Source organism: Lissotriton helveticus, chromosome 7, assembly GCF_964261635.1.
Source record: "Lissotriton helveticus chromosome 7, aLisHel1.1, whole genome shotgun sequence".
NCBI classification, from domain to species: Eukaryota; Metazoa; Chordata; class Amphibia; order Caudata; family Salamandridae; genus Lissotriton; species Lissotriton helveticus.
In genome coordinates, this window is record NC_136068.1 from 1,770,725,639 (window position 1) to 1,770,749,848 (window position 24,210).

At 47.6% G+C, this 24,210-nt stretch overlaps 1 protein-coding gene across 1 annotated transcript in view; it reads right to left on the minus strand.

Moving 5' to 3' along the window:
* LOC144770751 (uncharacterized) overlaps positions 1 to 24,210 on the minus strand; it is a 53,910-nt gene that overhangs the window by 8,166 nt on the left and 21,534 nt on the right. Inside the window, exon 3 of the mRNA XM_078655497.1 lies at positions 15,081 to 15,254. Within this exon, the coding sequence (XP_078511623.1) occupies positions 15,081 to 15,248 (168 nt within the window). The 5' untranslated portion in view covers positions 15,249 to 15,254. The remainder of the gene's footprint in view (positions 1 to 15,080; positions 15,255 to 24,210) is intronic.

Genomic DNA, 24,210 nt, shown 5'->3' on the forward strand with positions numbered 1-24,210 from the left:
AGAGCTGGATGCCCACACACTATGCCTTGCAAAAGAACATATGCGAAGGCTGATCAAGTCCGATGAATGTCCTCCTGTGGCATAGAAGACAGAAGAGGTGATAGACTCGCTAATTCTGTGAAAAGGCAGTAAATACAGGGCACACAACGAATCACCATTGAACACATCGCCGAGGGATCGTTCAGAGCATGGGATGGAATCTAACGGCCAGATGTACAAACCCATCTTCCATTTGACAACCCTACAACTTCCAAAATCACATGATTTGCAACCACAAAATTTCTTTCAGGTACATAATAAACCTATTTTGCACGTTGGAAAAGCCTTTCCAAATTGCAAAACGAATTTAACAACCCATACTGAATCGCAATTAGAAGAGGAGTGAAAGGGAAATTCCCTCCTAATTGCAATTCGGTGTGGTATGTATCAATAGTGTGTAACCACAATTGTGGTCGCAAACCATGGTCAGTTATCAATACCTCAAAGGAGGTGGTAATGATTCACAAAAGGGGAAGGTGTTCAAGTAGGAGGCTTTCCCTTTTGTGAATGGTGCCGGGTATCGTCGAGGGAGCAATCACTGGTACAAGTTTTCCTAATTGGGCAACTGTTTTTGTAAAGTAGAACTGGTTCTTTTAAGGAACACAGACTGCTTAAAAATATACTTTTTCTGTTAGGGAATGCAAAAATAGAGATCGTAGTCTGCTGTTCCTTGGTGGCCATCATCCCTGTCTCTGAAGTCAGTCAGGTGGTTACATATTGTGTAGTGTAACCTGCTTGATTAATATTCACTAGGTTGGTTGTTCCGCGGACCCTTGGGAGTGGACATTTTGCAACCTGATCTATTAATACACAGATTGCGTAGCAACATGAAAGGCTGATCACTGGTCATACAATGTATGTGTGAAATTTGCTACCACTTTTTGCGACCAGCCTTTTGATACATTAGGAACTAAGGGGCATATTATCAAGACTCCGATAAAGTGGCGATAATGGGCTTGATAATATGCTCTTTTGAATTCCAATCGACGCTCATGTTAGATGTGAAGGACATTTAACATGAGCTTCGATTGGAATTCCATAGAGTATATTATCAAGCCAATTATCGCCAGTTTTCTGCCGATAAAGCGGCGATAAAGTTATCGCCAAGTCTTGATAATATGCCCCTTAGTTTAATAAAGTAAATACTATAAAGAACTACACACAATCTGAGCACATGACCTTACTGAACCCACGTACACCTGTGTTTAGGAAGGCCAATGACTCGTTACTCTTGTGGGAGTTTACAGCAACGATCCCATAAAGAAGCCGAGGTTACCTAATCAACTGAGATGGATGAGAGAATATAGATATATGGATTCAAATACTAGGCTCTTTCGCGGGGAAGCACACACGGTTGAGCACAGATCTAACATCTTCACTTAAAGAATTGTCCTTAAGCATCATTGGGTCGCAAGTTCCGACTTCCCACTCCACCCATCCGGAATTTCCTGCCCATAAACATGGAACATAAAATGATACGAGGTCACCATTATTCAAAAAAGCAGACACCCCGACCTGAAGTCAGCAGCCATACATGGTACAGATAAGGCACTGTGAAGTCCCTTGTTGTTTCTTTGTGATGACCAAGGTGGTGAGCAGCCTTTACACACATAGTGGTCAACACAATTGTTGGAACACTGTGAATCATTTCTGAGTTTACAGTTTCCATGCAAGTTCTCCTCTTATCCAGCTTGGTCCAGAGTGTCATGCGTAATCAAGTGGATCCTGGCTTTGTTATTTTATCTCTACGGACCACAAGGGTGTCTTAGAACTAGCTGCAATAAGCTGAAATAGCAAGTATCCTAAATCGAGGGAGAATCGCATCAAGAACTTGGTCCACTTTAGTAAACCGAATTAAAGTTAAGGAGAGTACCAATAAGAATAGTCCTCTCCTGAGGTATGAACTCGCAGCTCTGCTTAACTTGTCTGCATGTGATGCACTTTAATTGCCCAGGTTCGCAGGTCCTTTAAGCGGAAGCAAAAGAATGGTTAATAGCCATTTGTTGAGAGAGGGGAAAAGAAGAAGGAGTAAGTTATTTGACTGAATCATCACTCAGGGAATTGTCTGAACAATTGTTGGGAGGGTGCAGGAGTCATTTTGCATAGTTTAGCCTTTGAAGCAGCCTGAGCTTCTAGAGGATTCACAATGTTAAGTTTAAGTCGACAGTGAGCCCAATTTGATCAAAAGTTTTCTTAATGAATTTATGAATCACTTGTGTTTTATTGTTATGGTTTTAAGTAATTGCACACTTTCTCAATAAATTCTAATCTAATCTTTTGATAGGGAATCTATTTTAAACTATAGACGGTCTGCTATTTTTTCTAGCGTATGGTTAATACATGGCATGACATTGCCTATGTATCTGTGACTTCTGGATTTCTTTTATGATCAATGCCTCAGATTGGAGGGTGGCCATAGAAGATGGGTCAATACACCCATCATGGTTCCAAGACTCTGGTTTGAGTTCCATAATTGCTAAGATTCCAATGCGAGTCCCTGGAGATGAGCTGGTAGAACATAACAGCACTCTTTAGCAGAAGACATAAATCATTATTGGATGAGATATAGGGGCCCTAGACAATATGTTGAACATTTGAGAGGTGGTCTGACTCTTTGGTTTGGTGAGGTGTTTAGGGAGTCTGGACTTTGAATGGAATACCATATAGTTAGCAAGGCTCCAGAACCAGCAGGTCAAGGGTGCAGGCTAGGGGGATAGAGAAGAGACAGGAGGTGCCTCAAGCAGAGATTAATAGATCTTTCACGGGACATCTGGGCTAGGCAACATTAAACTCTTCTCTCCCCACCCCCCCCCCCCAGACAGATTTATTACTTCAAATAAACACGGCTTTAAGTCACAAATAGTTTGCACCCACTTTTGTGACTAAATTTGAAAACCCCCACTTTTGACAAGAGTATAGTTACTTTTCTTAAGGTTAATTTACTAGGTCTACGACAAGGTCTGAAAGCTAGTGGAGGGATAGGAAAAAGACTTTCTGCCATTAGGAAATCAACCTTGTCTCTGCGATCACCCTAGATTTGTTGTCTCTCACTGGACCCTTATTTTATCTGCAGTTGGAACTCTGTGCACTTTACCTCTACTAATCAGTAGTATAGTAGATGAGCTCCTTCTTTAAACATGGCCGAATTGGCATAATTCACTTGCCTATAATGCCCTAGCATATGGTACAGAACGTACCCAGGGCCTGAAATTTAAATGGCACCACTGGACCACAGCAACGACTGTGCCATACACTAAAGTGGCAGTGCAAATATGGCTTAAGGCCTATTCTGTGTAGCCTGACTGTTGCGGAGTAAAAACTACAAATCAAGCTGTCAAAATAAACCTTATTGACAAGTCAAAACCTCCCCTTTATCAAGAGGCAACCTTTTACCACACTATATGGGAATGTCCCTACGTACAAGCCCTATGGGAAAAGGCGAAAAGGCACATGCAGAGAGCACTAGGAAAAGAGATTAAACTAACACCACAATTAGGGCTCCTTGATATATGGGAGGCGACAGGCCTTACTGAGGTGGAGCAACAATTGGCTACCCTGGGATATACGTTGGTGAAACGTGCAATTGCAATGAAGTGAGGGGGTGGCAGAGGGGCCATCATCGAAGAGTTGGGCAAAGGAACTAGACAAATGTATGATAGCAGAAAAGGAGGTATTCAAGTCCAGAGGTTGTCCTAAGAAACTGGATTAAAGAATTGAGCAAATGGAACACACACAGGGGGGAATTGTGTACCTCGCCTATCAGGGAGATGGAGATGAAAGAGAACCATTAGGCTAGTATAGGCATAAGTGGCTGATCTAATATTTAATTCTGTTAGATATATACTGCTGAGGTAACTGTGTTGAGATGTATAAATACGAAGTTATTTGTGAATGATATGTCTTTCAAACCAATAAAAAAATCTTTTTAAAAAACCTACCCTTTAAATATTCATAAGTCAACCCTATGAAGGCCTTGTGGCCCACACAGCAGGGTTCACAGTATTTAAAAGCGGGAGTTTTAGAAATGTAATGTTAACATGTCCTTAAAGTGACTAGCACCCTAAAGCCATTTTCACTGTGGCAGGCCTAGCTGTCACAAGTAGGCAACGGCAATACAGATTAAATACTGTATCTCTGGAATAGGACCAAGTAGAAAAATTATCAACCAACTATCTTTTACTGGTATGGCAATTGAAGGTGGAGGCCCCGACAGATCGGGTATGTGCAGAGATGTTAGCGGAAGCCCTAACGGACTATTTTGATAACAACTGGGCTAGTACTGGGAGTAGAGAGGTGGAATGGGGCGCAATGAAAGTTCTAAAAAGGGGAGTCTGCATGACAACATCCACGTGTATATGGCAGGCATTAGAGAGGGTTTAGTCACAGAAGGCAAAGGACTTGGCAGCCCTGGAGGCAACATGGTCCATGAAACCAGAGGCTTTGCAGCAGTGCAGTGGGGCAGGGTCTGGCAGCAGGTGCACACTGTAAAGGACCATCTGGAGAGACTTGTGTGGCTCCCCTACAGGAGTAGGCTGTAAATGGAGGGTGACAGAGCAGGGGGTCTACGGGCTCGGCTGATCGATAATGAGGTTTGCCTACAGCCAATCTGGTCTATTAAAGACCAGGAGGAGCACGAGGTCTACATGGCAAGGCTGAAAATGCAGGATACTTTCGGCGAAGGAAATGAATATATCTCGATAGTGTAGTGTGGCTTTGCTGGGGTGCATCCATATCATGTCGAGATAAATTGGAGCACCAGACCAGTAATCACATTGTAAATTACTCACTTGTGAGCGGCCATCCCAAGGTTCCTCCTCCCCTAACACTCCCTACCACTACATGGGGGCCTAGCACCTGGGGCTCTAATAATTCATTGAGCATTGCCTCCCAGGCTCTCAGATCATCCACCACTTATCATCTACGCGAGTCTTGCGCGTATGGTTCTTTTCTCCTGTGGCCCACTCAGCCATATTCCACAGCCTATCAGAGATCAAAAGCGGAACTGGAGAAATCAACCCAATTGTAATTCTACGCTGTGTCCGAACCAACCCCATTAGCAAAAAATGCCAACTGAGTCACCTCCCCTTGCGTTTAGGAACCAGTCCCAGCAGGCACACCCTTACACTCAGATCAAGTGTCCAACCTGATGCAAGCTGATGCAAGCTCCAGCGCCAACCCCACCGCTTGCCAGTATTCCTGAATTCAGGGACACCCCCACATCATGAGCAAGAAGTTCGCTTCACCCTCGGTACAACCATGGTAGACATTCGGCCCGCATAAATAATTTAGGTGTCAAATAACCTTGGTGTATAAAATTATATTGGATCAGCAAGAATTTGTTGAGGTCTTAGACACCCCCTCATGGACCTTATGCCATTCTGAGTCTGTGATTGTTTCCCCAGCACATCATGCCATTTGCTCTGAATAGTCCCAGTGGGTGCATCCTCACGCAATGCTCTGTATCGCTGAGAGACCAAACACTTTACACCACCATGCTCGGTAACTCCACAAGCACTCGAGACGTCTCCGGGACGTCTGGAAACACGTGCCAAATCCCCCACATCGTGACTGCCAATTATGCATACTACAGGAATTGACTGGCCCTCAAGTCATTACTTTCTATCACCTCAGCCAAAGTAATAAATCTATTATTGAGATATAACTCCTGTAGTACCAGGCAATCCCATACTCTCCACCTATCCACCCACATGCGACCCTTGACCCTGCTCCAGGCAGGTCGCTCCCCACACCGCACAACTCCATCAATGTGTGCCCGTGTCCGTGTCCCTGACCTCGCTGCAGTCACGAGTTTGCGGCCCCCCTCCTTCTGTTCCCTCAGTGGAATGGATTTCTCTGATATTCTGCTGCTGTATTCTTGTGCCCTCTGTTGTATTCCTTCTTGTATTTTGTGCTTTCTGCCTGCATTACTTGTGCCTTATTATCTGTGCCCTCTGCTGTATTCCTTCTTGTATTCTGTGCTTTCTGCCCACATTACTTGTGCCGTATTACTTGTGCCCACTGTTAGATTCCTTTTGTATTCTGTGTTGCCGCCGTTTTCATCCCCACGCCATAGCCCTCCAGCCCTCCAGCCATCCCGCCACTGCGAACCCGCCACTACGACTCCGCCACTGCGACTCTGCCCCCCACTTGCCCATTCGTCCCGCTGCCGCCTCCCAGCTGCTCCTCCCTCCCCTTCTTATGGCAGCCGCTGTGCGGCCGCGCGCGAGCCTAAGGTAAGCCAGTCTGCGCCCGGACCGTGCCCAGCACCAGACCCCCTGGCCCCCACGAACGCCATTATGACTGCAGCAACTAAGACGCCAGCACCCTCCACGCGCTCCACACCGGATGATCACACTCCTGCTTCCTGGCTGCCCCGAGGCGCACCCAAGGACCCTTCTCTTTCACCAGCTTCCGATCCCCCAAATCGTCCACTGAGACAGGACGCAAGCACCTCAGATGCATACTTCTCCACACCCGCTCAGCCCGAAAGCACGCCATCGTACTCTGGGACGTGCTCAACACATACTCCCCGGACGTCATCATCCTGACGGAGACCTGGCTGAACGCTTCCTCTGCACCCAACATCGCCATAGCCATCCCGGCTACAAGATCACCCGTAGCGGAACGGAATAGGAGGAGGAATCCCCATCATGGACAGGAACACCCTCAGGGTCTCGACCAGCACCGACAACACCCTCAGCACTGCCGAACACCTGCACTTCCAAATCCACACTGACCCCAACACCACCCTTAAAGAAACCCTCGTCTACAGACCTCACCGGACCCCGGCCTATATTCAGCGACTCCATCGCCTTCTTCGTCAGCACGCACGCCCTCGCCTCCGCAGACTACATCCTCCTCGGAGAACTGAAAATCCTCCTCGGAGAACTGAACTTCCACCTCGAGAACAACGACGACAGCAACTCCACCACCCTGATCGACAACCTCGGACTCAGACAGCTCGTCACAACGCTCACCCACTCCGCCGGGCACACGGTCGACCCCATCTTCTCCGCAAGCACCCACTTCACCTTCAGTCACACCACCGAACTCCACTGGACCGACCATTGCTGCATCCAGTTCGTCTTCCAGAACCATCCCGCACTCAACGGACCCCCAGCCACAGCTGGAGCGAAGTCACCGAAGACCAGCTAAACACCGCCCTCACCCGAAGCCCACCTTCCGACCCAATCGACACCGACACTGCCACCCTCAACCTCCGACAATGGATCGACGAATGCGCCAACATTCTCGCCCGATCAAAAAACCCTCCAACAGACGCACAGGCAGGAAAGCCAGTTGGTTCACCGCCGACCTCCGAGCCTCTAAGCAGACCTGCCGAAAGCTCGAGAAAAAATGGCACCACAAACAGACACCGAACAGCTACGCAGCCCACAAGAACGCCATCCACAGGCACCATCACTTCATCCGAACCGCCAAAAGGACCTCCTTCAAAGACCACCTCGTCAACAACGCACACAACAGCAAAGAGCTCTTCAACATCGTGAAGGAACTCGCCAACACCAACAACATCCCACCATCGTAATGCCTTACTCAAAAAACCCAAGGCGGACCCGAGAGACCTCAAGAACTTCCAGCCCATCTCCCTACTCCTGAAGGTCATCGAAAAGAGCGTCAACAGACAACTAACCCGCTGCCTCGAGGAGAACAACATCCTGGACCCGTCCCAGTATGGGTTCCGCAGCAACCACAGTACCGAAACTGCCCTCATCGCCGCCACCGATGACAACAGGGCCCTGCTGGACAACGGAGAAACCGTGGCTCTCATCATCCTGGACCTCTCAGCCGCCTTCGACACCGTCTGCCACCAAACTCTATGCACACGCCTCCACAATGCAGGGATCAGAGACAAGGCCCTGGAAGGGACCACCTCCTTCCTCTCCGGCAGAACCCAGAGTATCCGCCTCCCGCCATTCCGATCCAAAGCCTCGGAGATCATCTGCGGCGTACCCCAAAGATCATCCCTCAGCCCGACACTGTTCAACATCTACATGGCACCACTCGCCCACATAGCCTGATCACACGACCTTAACATCATTGTCTACGCCGACGACACCCAGCTGATCCTCTCCCTCACCAAGGACCCCTCCACCGCCAAAACCAACCTCTACGAAGGAATGAAGGCCGTCGCCAAATGGAAGAAGGACAGCCGACTGAAACCGGACAAGATGGAGGTCCTCATCCTCGGCTCCACCCCCTCCACCTGGGACGACTCCTGGTGGCTGACCACTCTGGGAGCAGCACCAACCCCCACCGACCGCGCACGCAACCTGGGGTTCATCCTCAACTCGGCACTCTGCATGATCAAAAAAGTCAACACCATCTCATCCTCCTGCTTCAACACCCTCCGCATGCTCAGCAAGATCTACAGATGGATTCCCACCAAAACCAGACGGACGGTCACCCAGTCCCTCGTCAGTAGCAGGTTGGACTATGGCAACGCCCTCTATGCAGGAGCCTCAACCAAACTCCTGAAACGAAGACAATGAATACAGAACGCCTCTGCACGCCTCATCCTCGACATCCCTCGCCGCAGCCACATCACACCATACCTGAGAGTCTTATACTGGCTCCCTGTCAACAAGTGGATTACCTTCAAGCTCCTCAGCCACGCACACAAGGCACTCCACAACACCGGACCCACATACCTCAACAGACGACTCACCTTCTACACCCCGAACCGCCAGCTTCGCTCCGCCAACCTCACCCTCACCACCATCCCCTGCATCTGAAGAGCAAGCTCCGGCGGCAAAACCTGGAACACCCTACCTATCCACATGCAGCAGACCCAGGACATGCTAACCTTCCGGACACTTCACAAGACCTGGCTGGTTTTTTTTTGTAGAGTTTTATATAGCGCAAACTAGACCCGAACCGAATCAGTTATCAGAGTGCTTTACATAGCACAAGTTAGGTTTTACATGAGGACACACACTTTCATTTTTAGGCACGGGGAGATTACGTGATTTGCCCAGAATCACAGGAGGTTTTGGTGTCGTTACCGAGACTCAAACCCAGATCCCCAGGTCCGAGGTCTAGCGCCTTAGCAGTTAGGCCAACTCCTCTCCCCTGTTGGAGCAGAAGCTGCACCCCCCCCCCCGCGCCTTGTTGAGACCCTCACGGATGAGTAGTGCGCTTTACAAATAATTGATTGATTGATTGATTGATTTGGAGGGATACCAGCAGAAAAGTATGCAGAATCATTAACTTCAATTTGGGTGCATACTGGCCCTAACCAAACACCCTCCGGATCACACATTCCCTAGCCACACATACTTCCTAGACCACAAAAGGGACAGACCTGGGGATTCCATCTCCAGACATTAACAGTTTGGTTGGGGAGGTGGACCCACGCGTTCATTCCAACAATCATTTTTTCAAGTTACCACCCTTGTTCAACCAGTGGGACTGAATGTTGCAGTTTGGTAGCCAGGTAGTAAAGATCCATACATGGAATTTCCATCCCCTACACCACTGCCACGTCAATTTGAGAGTGGCCAGCCCACCATCTTTCTTCCTGATGCCCTTAAAAGTTCTACTATAAGCCTATATAGCTCTTTGAAGGTCTTTTAAGGTATTCAAAATATGGCGCCTCTAGGTCTTGCCTGCCCCATACCATCTATGGCCGATCGGCAATTTTTAAAATGATCACACTCCCCCGGTTGCTGTATCAGCTACAGAACCACCCATATTCGATTGAGCCTAAATGGTTCCAGCAGGAGAATTCTGCGCTGGGGCAGTTCCTTTGGGGGGGTGGAGTTGTACGTGCGGCAATCCGCAAATGTTTCCTCTCCACCTACTGCGGAGGGCTGGCGACCTCCGATATCCTGTCCTACTACCATGCCTCCCACCTCCTTGTGCTGAATGACTGGTGGTATGGGGAGAGGGGGGACCCGGCGTACGCGCTTGAGCGCTATCTGATGAATCCACACTCCCTACATACCATGCTCTACTCGGCACCTCTGTTAAGAGAGCTACCACCGATCACACGACTGATTTTCCGCATTTGGAGACAATCGCTGAAGCATATGGGATGGTGGAATACCCTTACGGGGGAGACCCCGCTGTGGCATAATGGGCGCCTGCCGGAGTTGGCGGCCCTGCAAGGTTTTAAGGGATGGGATGCCATTGGGGTCTCAACCCTCGGTGACGTGCTCGGCCACGGGACCCTTAAGTCCTTCACGGAGCTCCAGAGGGAGTTTGGCATGCCGAGGACTCAGTTCTTCCGCTATCTACAGCTCCACCATGAGTTGCCCCCCTATCTGGAGGGTGTTGCCACGCTTCCAGAGTTTAGCCCCCTGGAGGCCAAGGTCTTCATGGGCGATCTGGAGACCAAGAAGATAGCAAAAATCTATCAATCGCTAGTCACCCACAGTGCGCCGACTTTGGATGGGCTGAGAAAGACGTGGGAGGAAGATGTGGGCACTTTAGAAGAGGAAGACTGGAGAGAGGATCTGGCGGCTCCGCGTGGGGCGGCAATAGCCATGCGTCTCCGACTGATACAGTTTAAGTACCTACAACGGGTCTATTTTACAAGGGTCCGGCTGTGGCGGGCAGGTATGGTGGCCTCCCCGGAATGCCTTCGGTGTGGTCGGGAGGAAGGCACGTTCTTGCATACTGTGTGGTCCTGCCTTGTGTTAGATCGATTTTGGAGGGGGGTGTTCTCCTGCCTGGCGGAGGTCCTGGGGTGGGAGCTCCCGCGCACACCCCAGCTCGCTCTCCTGCATGTCATGGTGGGGGTCGGGGGCAATGCCTACAAGCGCCATTTGTTACTCCTAGGGCTCACCTTGGCGAAGCGCGATATTGCGAGTAAATGGAAGGATGCCCAGGCCCCACCACCATCAGCCTGGAAAAATGCCCTTGATTTTAATATGGGGCTGGAGCAACCCATCTTCCTGGCCTGTGGATGCCCACGCAAACATTATAAAATATGGAAGAGGTGGGCTGATTATAGGGGATTGTGGTTGGAAGCCCTGGCTGCGCCTACTGATCTCCCTGGGGGTTGACGGTAGGGACCTACTTGTAGGGGGCTGGCATAGGTGGGAGGGGAGGGCCGGGGGTAGGTGGGATCTTGGGGTGAATGCAGTTCTATGGCTCTGTCTATGTACTTGTTTGGTATTCTTGTCTTATGACTCTACACTATTCTGTGACCTGAACCCAACGGAATGTTGCGCAAGTTGGAGGGGTCGAGGGGGGGTATTGTTTTTGAACTGCTCTATTGATTGAGCTCCCTGGTGCCCTCGATGTGCTCATTATGGGTTGCGGCAGTGGTCTCTGGGTTTCAGAGCCCTGCATATACGGAGTGCTATCTTTTAGGAGTCCTAGGTGATGGAAGTTTGTCTTAATAAAGAGCATATATGATGGGCAGCGCTAGATAGTGGTGTTGTAGACCGAGGGTGATGAATAACTATATACTTGACACCGAAAGGGGGATGCTAAGCTTAATGATGCACAATGCTGTATACTGTCGGGGTTATAGAGCCAAGTGGGTGGGGGTGGGGGAAAGGGGTTCGGTTTGATATGCGTTTCATTTAATCTCGGTGCCATGTAAACGACGGCTTTATGTACCAAGGACACAGTACTCTTCGAAGGAACAATATGCACCTGCATCACAGGATGTCCCAACGGCTATTGTTGGTAGATGTATCCCGGTTGTGTTATACTTACGGGTGGGGGCGTGCGTCGCCTAGATATGTAATGTATGGTGCAATGCTTCACAATGTACTGTGTCGTTTTCATTCAATAAAATGTGTTTTAAAAAAACAAATATGGCGCCTTGTAAAACATATAAGCAGCGTAGCAACATAATCATTTTAACCAGGGCGATCTTGCCCATTAAGGAAAGACTGAGTGTATTCCAAAGGGTCACCGAGGCTCGTCAGCACCTTAGCCATGTTAGAACAATGTAACGATTCAAAATCTGTTATCACCTGGATACCTAGGTATTGAACCTTAGTGCTCTCCCACTTAAGGTCTAATCGTGGAAGGTCATCCAATGCCACATCATACCTCATGGACTCCAGCAATATCCCCAGAGTGTAAGCCTCATTATAAACCACCAAAAGATGGTCTGCAAAGTCCCCCACCCAGGACTGACAAAACTCTGCAGGCAGCCCGTCTCCTCCAGGTATCCTACCCGTATTCAAGGCCTTAATAGCAGCCACAACCTCTGCTCGATCGATGGGGCATCAAGCACTGGACTATCTTCCTCCGACAGCCATTCGGAGGATGAAGCGCCACCAGATCCTCTGCTATAATCCTGCTCATTTGCACGATGCCGCGACTCAAGTTGTACCGCAGCTCTGATCACAGGAGGCTCAGCACTGTCAGAGGAGTGCCCCAGGGTAATTCTTCTGCAAGGACAGGGCCAATTAGGCACTCATAACCAGGATGTAGGAGGACAAACAGCAATGCTGCCTGGCCAGGTCACCATGTTTTGCAATTTATAGGCTCTGCTGGTTAGAACAATGAACGTGTTCTCATCTTGACTTCAGAGACAGAAATCTTTTGAACTAAATTAAACTTGCTAGGAGGAGAAAAAAGATACAGTGCATTGCTAAAGGTTTTGATGAAACCATGCAAACTTTATAACTTTCTACAATTATCCGAAATTCCCACACACTCAGAAAGAAACAGTATGAAAGATCTCATCACTTGTAACTGTTCACACAGCTGCTGCATATCAAGACACGTTTTGACCTTTCTCCAAATAAGGGCTTACTTTTTCAAAACATGTACTGAATCTACAACCAGGTTAGTACTTGCAAAATAAAAAGCTAAAAATGTTAGGTTGCCCAAAAAAAGGCAGCAAACAGACCTCAACATTACCAATGGAGGAGTGGGAATCAGAACAAAGGAAAACACACTAGTTACTTCTAATCTTCTGTCCCTTAAAGCAATTAGTGACAACCAGATCCTACATATCAACGACCTGTGCCAATGCAGACACTGTGATTCATCAGTGTGTTACGGAAAAAACACTCACTTACAAATGCACTAAATACACTTTTCACATATGGTAGGTTGATTTTAGCCCTGAAGAATGTGTACAACTCTAAGGGCCAACTGACCCTAAAACATGTTGACTGCCTCTGTGCCTACCTATGGCCGAATAGTCAAATAGGCAAAAGTTAATTGTAGCCTGATGAATATTAACGTGTGATATTTTGTGATTACAATAAGCACAGGATAAAAGAAGCAATGCATTATTTTAAGGATTTGGGCTGCAACCATAATACTATGGCCCAAGAGTCACATACAGATGCGTACTAGGTTGTAGAAGGGCCATCACCATAAAGATTTGGAGGTTCTTACTTCTTGGCAATGAGGAGCTAAATAGTCCTTTTCTGATCAATGCAATATTAGGCAGGTACTAATGGCACTTGAGGGATCAAAGACTCAGTGGCGAAACCTATGACGATCCCCCAATATGTGAGAAACCCCCATATCATTTTTCTACTTCTACCCGCAAATAAAAGTGAAGTATTATGCCAACGAACTGTGGGAATATTTCACATAATAGTACCATGCACTGCGAAAACTAGAGTTGATCAATATTGATGGTCCTAGCAATAAAGACCCAAGTTACTCCATAGTATGTACGCATGTATGTAAGTTCATGGTAATCCTATAGCTCGAACCTAGCCAAGAGGCAGTAGAGTGCTGTACACTGTCAAGGACAAGCATAACATTTTTGAGTTATGGTAGAAATAGCCCGTTTGTGGACTGTTAATTTTAGGCCTGGGCAAAGCACTACGCTACGCTTGCGCAGTTTGCGAAGTTTGCGCTACTTCGCACTACGCGAACTGCACGTAGCACAGTGCAAACACGCGTAGCGTAGTGCAGCGGTCATTTTTTGCTTGCTCGCGGTCCTCAACGTGAAGTTGGCGACCACGAGCAAGAAAATGACATCCCGGCGAGACTTTTTCCTCGTTCGCGATCAGCAATATCAAGTTAAAATAAACCTCCTGGCGATATTCTAAATGCGGGGAGGTCAGGTTTCTCATTGTGAGTGGTCGAGTATGCTCGCAACCGCTCGCAATGAGAAAATACTAGTCCGCGTTAGGAAAGCTGCAGCTCGAGGAAAAATCTTCTTGAGCGGCAGAAAACTACAGCTCGCACTGTGCAAGATGCCGTTTTCAATGATTGCACAGTGCGGACAAGCATCCGGCACTGTGCAATCATTGAAAACAGCATCTTGCACAGTGCGAACATGCTACTCTGCAGTTCGCGTAGTGCTACACGTAGCTCACGTAGTGTTAAGTGCACTTCGCGTACCTTCGCGAAGCGCTACTTCGCAAACTACGCCCAGCCCTAGTTAATATATTAGGATGTTATGTTTAAAGAGGCGAATCTTCGCTTCTTTTCTAAATTGGAGCAGCATCATGGTGGTCCTGATGGAGAGGGGGATGTTGTTCCGGATCCTGGGTGCATAGATAGAAACGGCCTGTTGCCTTGTTTTTTTCTTTTTTACACTTCTGTCTGATCGTGCCCTAGCTGCTGGTGTGCCAAGTACCACCAGAGATGGTGAACTTGTCTGCAAAATAAGTGGGGATGCTGGTCCCAACGGCTTTTTAAATGATGCAGCTGGTTTTGAAAGGGTGCGGGCTGGCAAAGGAAGCCAATGGAATGCTATCAGGAAGGCGGAGGGGGGGGTGACCATATTTCTTTAGACCCTAGATAAGACATGCAGAGATAGGTAGGATGTCCTCAAGGGGTGGCAGTGTATGAGTCTGGAAGGCCATGCAGAGGGTGTTTACACCATCCATATGCAAGAATACGAGCACTTGAAAAGCAGTTCTTAAGTTGGATTCTGGAAGAAAGCGATACACTATCTTTAGAAGAGAGAACGGATACCAGTCTGCCTTTGTGTGGTTTTTTTGGCAATGTGTTCCTTGAGGGTGAAGTTGGTATTCAGGGTGAATCCAAATAACTTTGCATTCCATGAAAGTTGGGCTTTGAAGCTGTGAAGGTAAAAGTTATTTAGCTAGGTTTGTATGGTTTCACACACTGATACCTACCAGCACAACGCAAGCTTCCTCGGGACAACCATCATTCTCTTGCAGCTCGATTTCAGCTCCAACCTCCTGGAATACTACCTCGCTGCCGCATTCCATTTCAGTGCCCAGTTCCACCTCCTCAACTACATCCACCTCGCCAGTGTACTCCACCTTGCAGTCAAACTCCATGATGACCTGGAGAATAACACAAAACAACAATTCAAGTAAACTTATAGAACGCGCTCCAAAACTAATTTCTGACTCTTGTATCAAAACTGGATTATACTTAACTTAATGGTCACCCATGTTTATTTTTAAAATGATTTGATCAATTCAGAGCAGGTGAATTCAGAGGACTTGGACACTGCCTTTTTCCAGCTGCCGCACTATTTACCTTTTGTGAAAAAAAGTACAAAAAAGTCCATCCTCGAGGCTTTCGAAGTCAATACAGATTTCTGGAAGTGCGATTTCTATGCTACCTAAAATCTTGATATTGAGCAAAATTAAAGTTGCTTTTATGGCATTTCTATTATTCTTAGTCAATAGACCTTCTCCACCTTATATACTTGTGTATATATCTCTTAGTTGGTGGCATGGCAGTGAACTGCTTTTATAGATGTTAGTAAAGAGCACTGCGTACCAGTACTGTACACTCATTCATCTTATGTGACTTGCCCGTACCCCTGAGAGAGCTCACAACCTCACCAGTTCTCTACATTATAAAAAAAGAGAGAAATTAGTTGTGAAGTGATTGATAGCTAATGGATCAGCAGCTGAGCCTGAGCTTTGCCATGTGAGGAAATGGCAGCAGTCTGCTAAATCTCCCAGTCTAGTGGCGCATTTCAGACTAATCTGCAATTATCAATAGTCTCTGTAATGTGCAGACGAGTGCATATGGCGAGACAAAGGAAGGGGCATGTGTTTGTGCCATTACTGTAGCCACTGACCGGTTAGAACTATTGTAAGGCAGTTCATTTGCAAGCCCTCCGCTACATCAAGCCGACTAGATCCTACAGCTATCTGATAGAGTCCAGAGGCCACTCTTATCATGGCTGCTTTAGTCTCCTAGTAACACAGTCGGATCACCTAGGTCACCCTGTCAGCCGTGTGACATGACTTTCATCAGCATTCAGCGTAGTAGATGCATGGTCCTGGGACCAGGGCCCATACACACCCTTCCTGCTTGGACCACCCAGAGTGCCCAGTCTGCTACAGCTGAGTGCTTTCATGAGAAGTGGTGTATGAAATTAAATTAAACTTTTATAAAGCGCAAACTGTCGCTCCCAGGGGAGCCCCCTGGCGCTCCCAGATAACGTGCTACAGCAGATACTGATTAGGCACTAAATGAGTGCAAGACATGATTCGTCAGCTGTTCCATACGACCATGTTTTTAGTGCCTTTCTGAACTGTTCTTCTGAATCTATTGATCTTAACATACTAGGCATGAGATTCCAGGCCTTTGCCCCCAACAGTCGCCGACTTCCCTCCCCTTGTTTTAAGTTTGAAGTCAGGTATTTTAGGGAGGTTAGAAAAGGTAGATCTAAGTGTCCTCCTTGTCGTGCAATGCCTAAATCTTGCAGAAAGTTAAACTGGGCCTAATCAGCGCACTGCTCTAAAGACTGTAAGGAGAAGTTTTTAGAAAGATTCTTTTGTGGACCGGGAGCCAATGAAGACTTTTCAGAGCTGCGGAGGCAGACGCCCTGCAAGGGAGTTTCAATACCAGTCTGGCTGCTGCATGTTGAATAACCTGTAGTTTCTTCACAGTAGATTTATTGACCCCTACTAGGAAGCTATTGCAGTAGATTAAACGAGAAAGTATTAAGGCTACTGCCATAGTTTTCCTGGCCTTGAGTGGAAGAAAGGCACAGAATTTTCTCAAGGTCCTGATTAGGCCGAAACAAGTACCCGCCACCTTTAATGCGAGGGGTTTGAATGAGAGAGAGGCGTCAAACCATAACCCCAGGTTTTTTTGCCACTTCCACAGAAGGTGGAGGGGATGCTGCTTCTTTGGGCCACCAATTTGTGGTTTGGAAGTAGTTATTTTTCCCAATTAATAGGATTTCTGTTTTATCCATATTACAACGGAGATTGTTGTTTTTCATCCATTTAATGACCGCAGTGAGACAGGATTTTAAATTTTCCTCCGCAGAATATTTTTCAAGAGACAGGATCAGCAGAGTGTCATCAGCATAAGAGGTGGTTTCGATCCCGTACGATAAAATAAGATCAATAAGTGGTGCCATATAAATATTGAAGAGAAAGGGGATAAGTGAGGCACCCTGAGGGACACCATTTGTGATGGTCCGCTCAGAGGAGAGAAAAGTGCACAGGGAGATAACTTGTCTTCGGGTTGGACAGAACGATGTAATCCATGCCAGAGCCATATTGGAAATAATGCAAGATTTTAGTCTGGTTAGCAAGATGTTATGGGAGATAGTATCAAATGCGGCAGATAGATCCAACAGGGCCAGCACTGCCTTCTTTCCACTATCTATGATAAATTTCAAGGTGTCCAATGTTTCCAACAGCCAGATTGGGTCGAATGCTTTGAGCGGAAGCCAGATTGACGGGGATGCAAAATCTGTGCTGTTTCAGAAAAACTGGAAAGTTCCTTGTGAACCATTCACTCGGTAATCTTCCATAGAACCGGAAAAAGGGATATGGGTCTATAATTTGTAAGATTAGTGGAGTCTATATTTTGTTTTTTCTTCAAAGGCTTTACAATGGCAAATTTCCATTCATACGGCACTATCCCAGAGGATAGGGAGGAGTTCACAATGTTATTAACCACAGGGTTCACTACATTAATGATTGGATGTAATATAGTTGAGGGACAAGGATCCAGTGGAGAGCCTGACTTGCAGGCCAGGAAGGCATCATGTGTCTGAGCTAGGGTGACAGTTTGAAAAGTTTGAAAGACAGGCTTGTCCTGACTGTGATCTTGCTCATGTTCACTGGTAGGTTCAGGAACACTTGATAGTTCAAAATCCAATTGTATCTGAGAGGGCGGGATTTCTGTATGTAGTGCTTTATGATTGATAAAAGATTTTACAATTTCAAAAATCTCTTTATGATTTTGTTTAGCCGTGGCTATTCTGCTACCGAAGTACTCTTTTTTGGCTGTTTTAATAGCCAGGTGATATAGTTTTGTATATGTTTTGAAGATTTGTAAATTTGCCGCCTCATATCACCTTCTCCATTCTAGTTGTTGGTGTGAGAAGTTGGACTGGTATATGATGTTCACTATTCTAGTGAGCACCTTGCACCAGTCCAAACAACCCTTATGGTGATGGTTGTAAAGTCAACCTTATAGACCCAGCTATCCTAGTGGTAGCATGGACAAAGCAGTCTTAGGCTAAACTCAAGAGGGCATGTGAAGCCAGCTGTTTTACCATATGTAACCCCTTTAATACCAAGTGAAAGGACACCACACAGGTTGTATCTCAAAATATATATGTATTTATTTCTAACACAATCCTCTGAACTCTTTATGAGGTCAGAGGCACAAGCACATAACAAGATACTCAATTATAATACAATAAGTTGCACAAAATACAGTAATGCCCTTGGGGCACTTCGAACCATATACTAAAATAGTGGTATAAGAACCACGTCACGGTCAAAGGATAGGACTAGGGCCTGGAGAATCGCTGGGGCTACGCTGTACTACCAAAGGTTAGGGAGCAGGAGGCCCACGGGATGCGCGTGCAGTGTCTTCACACGCACAAGCGTTACCATAGAGTTAGAATGGGAACGAAAGAATTGGAAACTAGTTCTTTTAGGACACTTCAGGATGGACTAGGGAAAAGCTACTTGAAACTAGGACACTAGGATAGTCAATACCCACAGGAGTAACGAAATACTAGCGTTACCTCACCCATAGGAAGCGGGTGCATAGGTGTCAAAGTGTGTCGGGTTTCGTCGCCGATTCCTATGGAGCCTTGGAGAAAGATGCTGCAGGCGACCAGGAGAGAAGTGTCCGGTTGGATCCAAGGGCGGATCGAGGATGAAGAGTACCTGAAAGCAGAGGGGACAGAGTCTGGGTCACTACCCAGTGACCAGGAAGGAACCAGGAAGGAACCAGGCGATGTCGCGAAGCAATCAGGTGATGATGTGAAGCTTGTCCCTGCAGCCACGTGGACCAGGAGGTGTCGACGACGACTAGGAGCTGGATACAGACTGTCCCACGAAGGCTCTCGCTGTCGGCGGGGTCGGCTTCCGGATTGGAGTCGACAAGCCTTGGCAAAGGCAACCCACGCAGAAATCGAAGATGGCTTCTTAATCAGACCAGCAAGGTCTGATGGGCTTCTCCTTTTCAGGGAAGCAAGGGCCAGTCTAGAGTAACCAGACCAGCGGTGTAAATCAAAAGGTTTGTTGTCACAGAGGCCACTAGCCAACGGGCAAGTGACCGGACAGACACGCCGAGCAGGAAAATGCAGAAGGGCCCCACGCAGAACTCGTGGAGTGTGGAGGGCTGATCTTCGGTGCAGATGATGCTCGGGGCTGGGGCTTCTCAATCTCTGCTGTGACTGTGGATCGGGCTGTTGGAAGTCTGGAAGTCTGGGTCTAGCCAAGCTCTGTGCTCGGGCTCCGGCTGGAGCGTCGACAAAGCAAACCGTTGATCGCTTGATGGTGCCTGCTTGCACAGGGTGGTCACTCCGTCACCACAAGGGAGATTCTTCAGTCTTCTATGTCGAGTAGAATGTCGAAGGTCCAGAGTTTCATTTCAAGTTTCAGTCAGGATAAAATCTAAAGTCTTGGGACTCAGCTCCTCCCTATATACCAAATTTAGGGGCTGGAATACCTGCTAGGTCCCTCCTATGGGTGGGACCCAGGAAGGGGGTGGTTACACCCCTTTCCCTTTGTCCAGTTTCGCGCCAGAGCTGGGGCTGGAGTGCCCCAGCACCGGCTTGAACTGGACTATGCATGGGACACCTTGTGTGCCCCAGGCAGTGTCTCATTTCATTCAGCCCTCCCTGCCCCAATACACTATAGCCTGTCTGGGGTGGTGCTAGCACCTCCCAAGACCGGAAACCTATTGTCCAAGCCTCCCTCGCTGGAAGGACTCCCAGCAGCAGGAGGTCAGACTTATGTCTGTGGCAGCAGCATCCATTTTGTGATGCTGAGGCTCTGGTTAACTTTAACCGGGATTAGTAGGAACAACATGTCTTCTCCCTCTAGAAGGGTGGAATGCTACCACCGTCGCCAGAACTGGCGAGGGGGTAGTATTCCAAAGCGTATGACACCTTACACGACATGTTTTGATAAAGCCAAACCAAAGTTAGCAATAACCGCGAGGATTATAATGCACTTAAGAGTATATGGTATGGCTATATCATAGACAGCTATAAGGACATGGTTCTGAAAGCTGCAGACAGGCTTAGCTCATGCTAGAGCGCCATCTCACATAAAACCAAGCACTCTGCCTACAGGATTGTTATGGCCTGCCATAGGAGTGACTTATAGGTGCATATGTGTCTATATGTAAGGGTAGGTATAGGAATACCATACCTAAGCAAGGGGTGATTACACGACCTTGCCCCAGCTGAGTGATCAGCCAGTTGTGTTAGTTTGGATGGCCAGTCAGGGGTGGCATAAGATATGCTGCAGCCCCTGGTAGGCCTTGGGTGCACCTATGCCCTGGGTACCTATAGTACTGTACAGGGACTAACAAGAGTGACCCAAATCCCAATTGGTGATGTACCTAAAGTACATGGTGTGAAATTTAGAGAGAGGACAGCAGGGCTGTGGGTCTGATTAGCAGGCCCACAGCCACATTAACTCGAAAACCAGTGAAGCAAAAAGCAAAAAATGGGGTGACCATAGGAAAGCAGACCCTACTCTCCTACAGTTTGCTGTACAGATGTTGCTGCGCTAGCTCATTCGTAAACCATGGGTCATTATGTATTTCCCTATGGCCCTTTCTGGTGGGAGGCTTTAAGGGACTTATTTCCTCAATTACAGTTGTCATCCAGTTATGGAAGCGGTGAGAATCTTCTACTGGATCACCTGTTAGAATAGGTATCTTATTTTGTGCAATTGTTGGTAAGCTGGGGTTGTCGGAAAGCAGATGCCATTTACGTCCTGGTGGCTCGGTGGTCCTGTTTTTGGCTACCTGTTCTAACTTAGGCGTGGGGATGGTCAGTTGAATACAATAATGAGCAGACCAGGCCTGCGGGAGATGATCCTCTACCTGAATCGAGGTAAGATTGGAACACACTACATCTATCGTGTGTCCTGTTCTATGTGTCGGCATTGCACTAATTGCTTCATGCCCAATGAAGTAGTTGATTCCAGGAAGGTCATTGCACTCGGATTGTTACTACATTCAAGATGTAGGTTAATATCTCCTAACAAGGTAAGATTAGCATATCTAACTAGGGCTTGACTAAGGGTGTCCCCTAGTGTGTCCAGAAAGGTCTTTCAATTGCCTGGGGGACGGTAAACTAATATTTCGAGAATGAGGATGCTCCATTAATGGTACAGCAGAAACCCAGACTTTCTGCTCCTTTGAGTTCATGAAGGCTAAAAAAGTCTTCCATTGGAGCATGTCTCTATGGATAATGGCCACTCTTCTTTCCCCCCCACCCCCCTACCCCCAGCCCCCACCCCCAGCCCCCCCAGCAGTCTCTTGGTGTTTCCTACAGATAGTAAAGTTGGGGGGCAGGGCTGCTACAATATCCGGATTGCTGTCCTCTGTTAACCAAGTTTTCGTAATGTATAGAAAGTCTAACTCATTATGTATGATTAACTCTCTGATGTCCAACGCATGTTTCACTAAGGAGTGTGCATTAATCAAACACCCTTTTTATCCTGGTCTGATTAAATGCGACCGTTGGTATCTGTGTTTGGCATTTCCAGCACGCAACAGGGCCCCTGATTTTATCTGCCTCCAGAAAATGTCCACAAGGTTTTTTTGTGTTCAGCTGTTTAAGAAAGTTTGATGTAAACACTTTATTTATATGCAAACCTGCAGCATGGCTGTCGCTGGACACGTTCTGGACGTGGTTGGGCGCAGACTGGCTTGCCTTTGGCATCAGCGCCATTTTCTGCTTTTAAGCTTGGAGACAGAGGTCTTGTGGAAAGACTAGACCGTCTCCCCTCAAAGATGGCGACCGTCACTGTCCAGGTGGAAGTGAGGGAAAGTATAGCATCGAGACTCCCTCCACACAAACAGAAGAAGCTGCGGTGGACCGGGGAGCAGACGTAAAAAGCAAGAGTTTTTTATAAGGTGAGAAACAGTTCGTATCACTGGTGATGGGCTCCTCAAATGGGCTAGGCCGGGGACGACCACTTGCTTTTACTAACACTTCCAGGTAACAGGTTTTACAATTATGCTGGCTTATCAACAAAGAAAAACCAAAGGTGGTGATGGACGGAGCGTTGACAATACAAACACTCACCCCCAGTCAATTGATCTGGGTTTAATCCATCACCGTTCTTTAGCTCACTCCGCCACCCCAGTTCAGACATGGCCATATGCAAATCAGTCTGACCCTGTGCCTCATGGGAACAGTCCAGCCCGAACTGCCAAGCCATGTCTTCCCTGGACCGGAATCAAGCTTCCCAGGACCGGTTTCTGGCATTACAGCCGTCTTCAGCCGGGCTTGCTTGACTCCAGTGGCAAAGTGAGCAAGGGACTCACGTCTGAGCATACCCTGCCAACTTAGGGCGAACAAAGAAAAACCAAAGGTGGTGATGGACGGAGGGTTGACAATACAAACACTCACCCCCAGTCAACTGATCTGGGTTTAATCCATCACCGTTCTTTAGCTCACTCCGCCACCCCAGTTCAGACATGGCCATATGCAAAGAATGGTGATGGATTAAACCCAGATCAGTTGACTGGGGGGGAGTGTTTGATTTGCTCAAACGCTCCGTCCATCATCCCCTTTTGTATCGCTTTGTTCGCCCTAAGTGTGGCAGGGTATGCTCAGACGTGAGTCCCTTGCTCACTTGGCCACTGGATTCAAGATAGCCTGGCTGATGAGGATTATGAATCCAAAACCGGTCCCAGGATGCTTGTTTCCGGTCCATGGAAGACATGGCTTGGCAGTTCAGGCTGGACTGTTCCCATGAGGCACAGGGTCAGACTGATTTGCATATAGCCATGTCTGAATTGGGGTGGCTGAGTGGGCTAAAGAATGGTGATGGATTAAACCTAGATCAGTTGACTGGGGGTGAGTGTTTGATTTGCTCAAACGCTCTGTCCATCATCCCCTTTTGTATTGCTTATCAGCAAAGCGCGGATCAATGTACCACCAAGCAGTCCCCGCCTCTGACCAGTCGGCCTCTAGACTTGCTGCATGGTTCCTGTGTGAGAGAACCAAAGTCACGAAGTGATGCCCAAAGCGGCCCATACTATACTGATGTCCTTTTCACCCAGGCTATATGGTTCTGTGACCTATTTGCGCTGCCACTGATGAGTGTCATGAGCATAACATGACATAACACTTGTATTTGTAAAGCGCACTTATCACCCGGGGGTCTCAAGGCACTGAATAACAGATGCTTATTATTACTCAACTGAATGGTACTCATTTTTTCGACCTCAAATTGATGAAAGGCTGAGTGGACCCGCCGGGATTTGAACCTGTGACCATGAGGTCAAACACAGGCCCCTGCAGTGGATGCATTCGTCCACTAAGCCACCAGACCTGCACAGGGTCATAGCCAAGCTGGTTTCACAGGGTAGCAGGTACAGGGCCACACATGTTGTGGACACTGGGGGCTAATCTTAGGGGCCACTCTTGTGCTGTTTTAACTCTTCCTTGGTCTTAGCAGGAGTGCACATCTGCCCCGAAGCCATCAAGACAGCTACTTTTCTTAGAGGCACAGTGGGCAAAAGGCACTTTTCATCTACAATCAAGTCAGAGTCTCTAGGCATCACACCTGCCACCCTGATGAAAGAGCTTATGAATATTATCTTAGCTATATGGAAAATTGAATCAAAAGTCACATAAATATTGAAGGAGGTGAAATCTATATGGCCTGATCTTGGCTCATTTCACTTCTGCCTGGATGCTGCATAACAGAGAATGTACAAAGCAGAGAGGAGGATACCGACCCACAGCAGGGACAAGCAAAACGGTGACTGGAGAAGTAATAGACTTGTAAGACTCCTTCAGTCTGAAAAAATGTCAGAATCTAT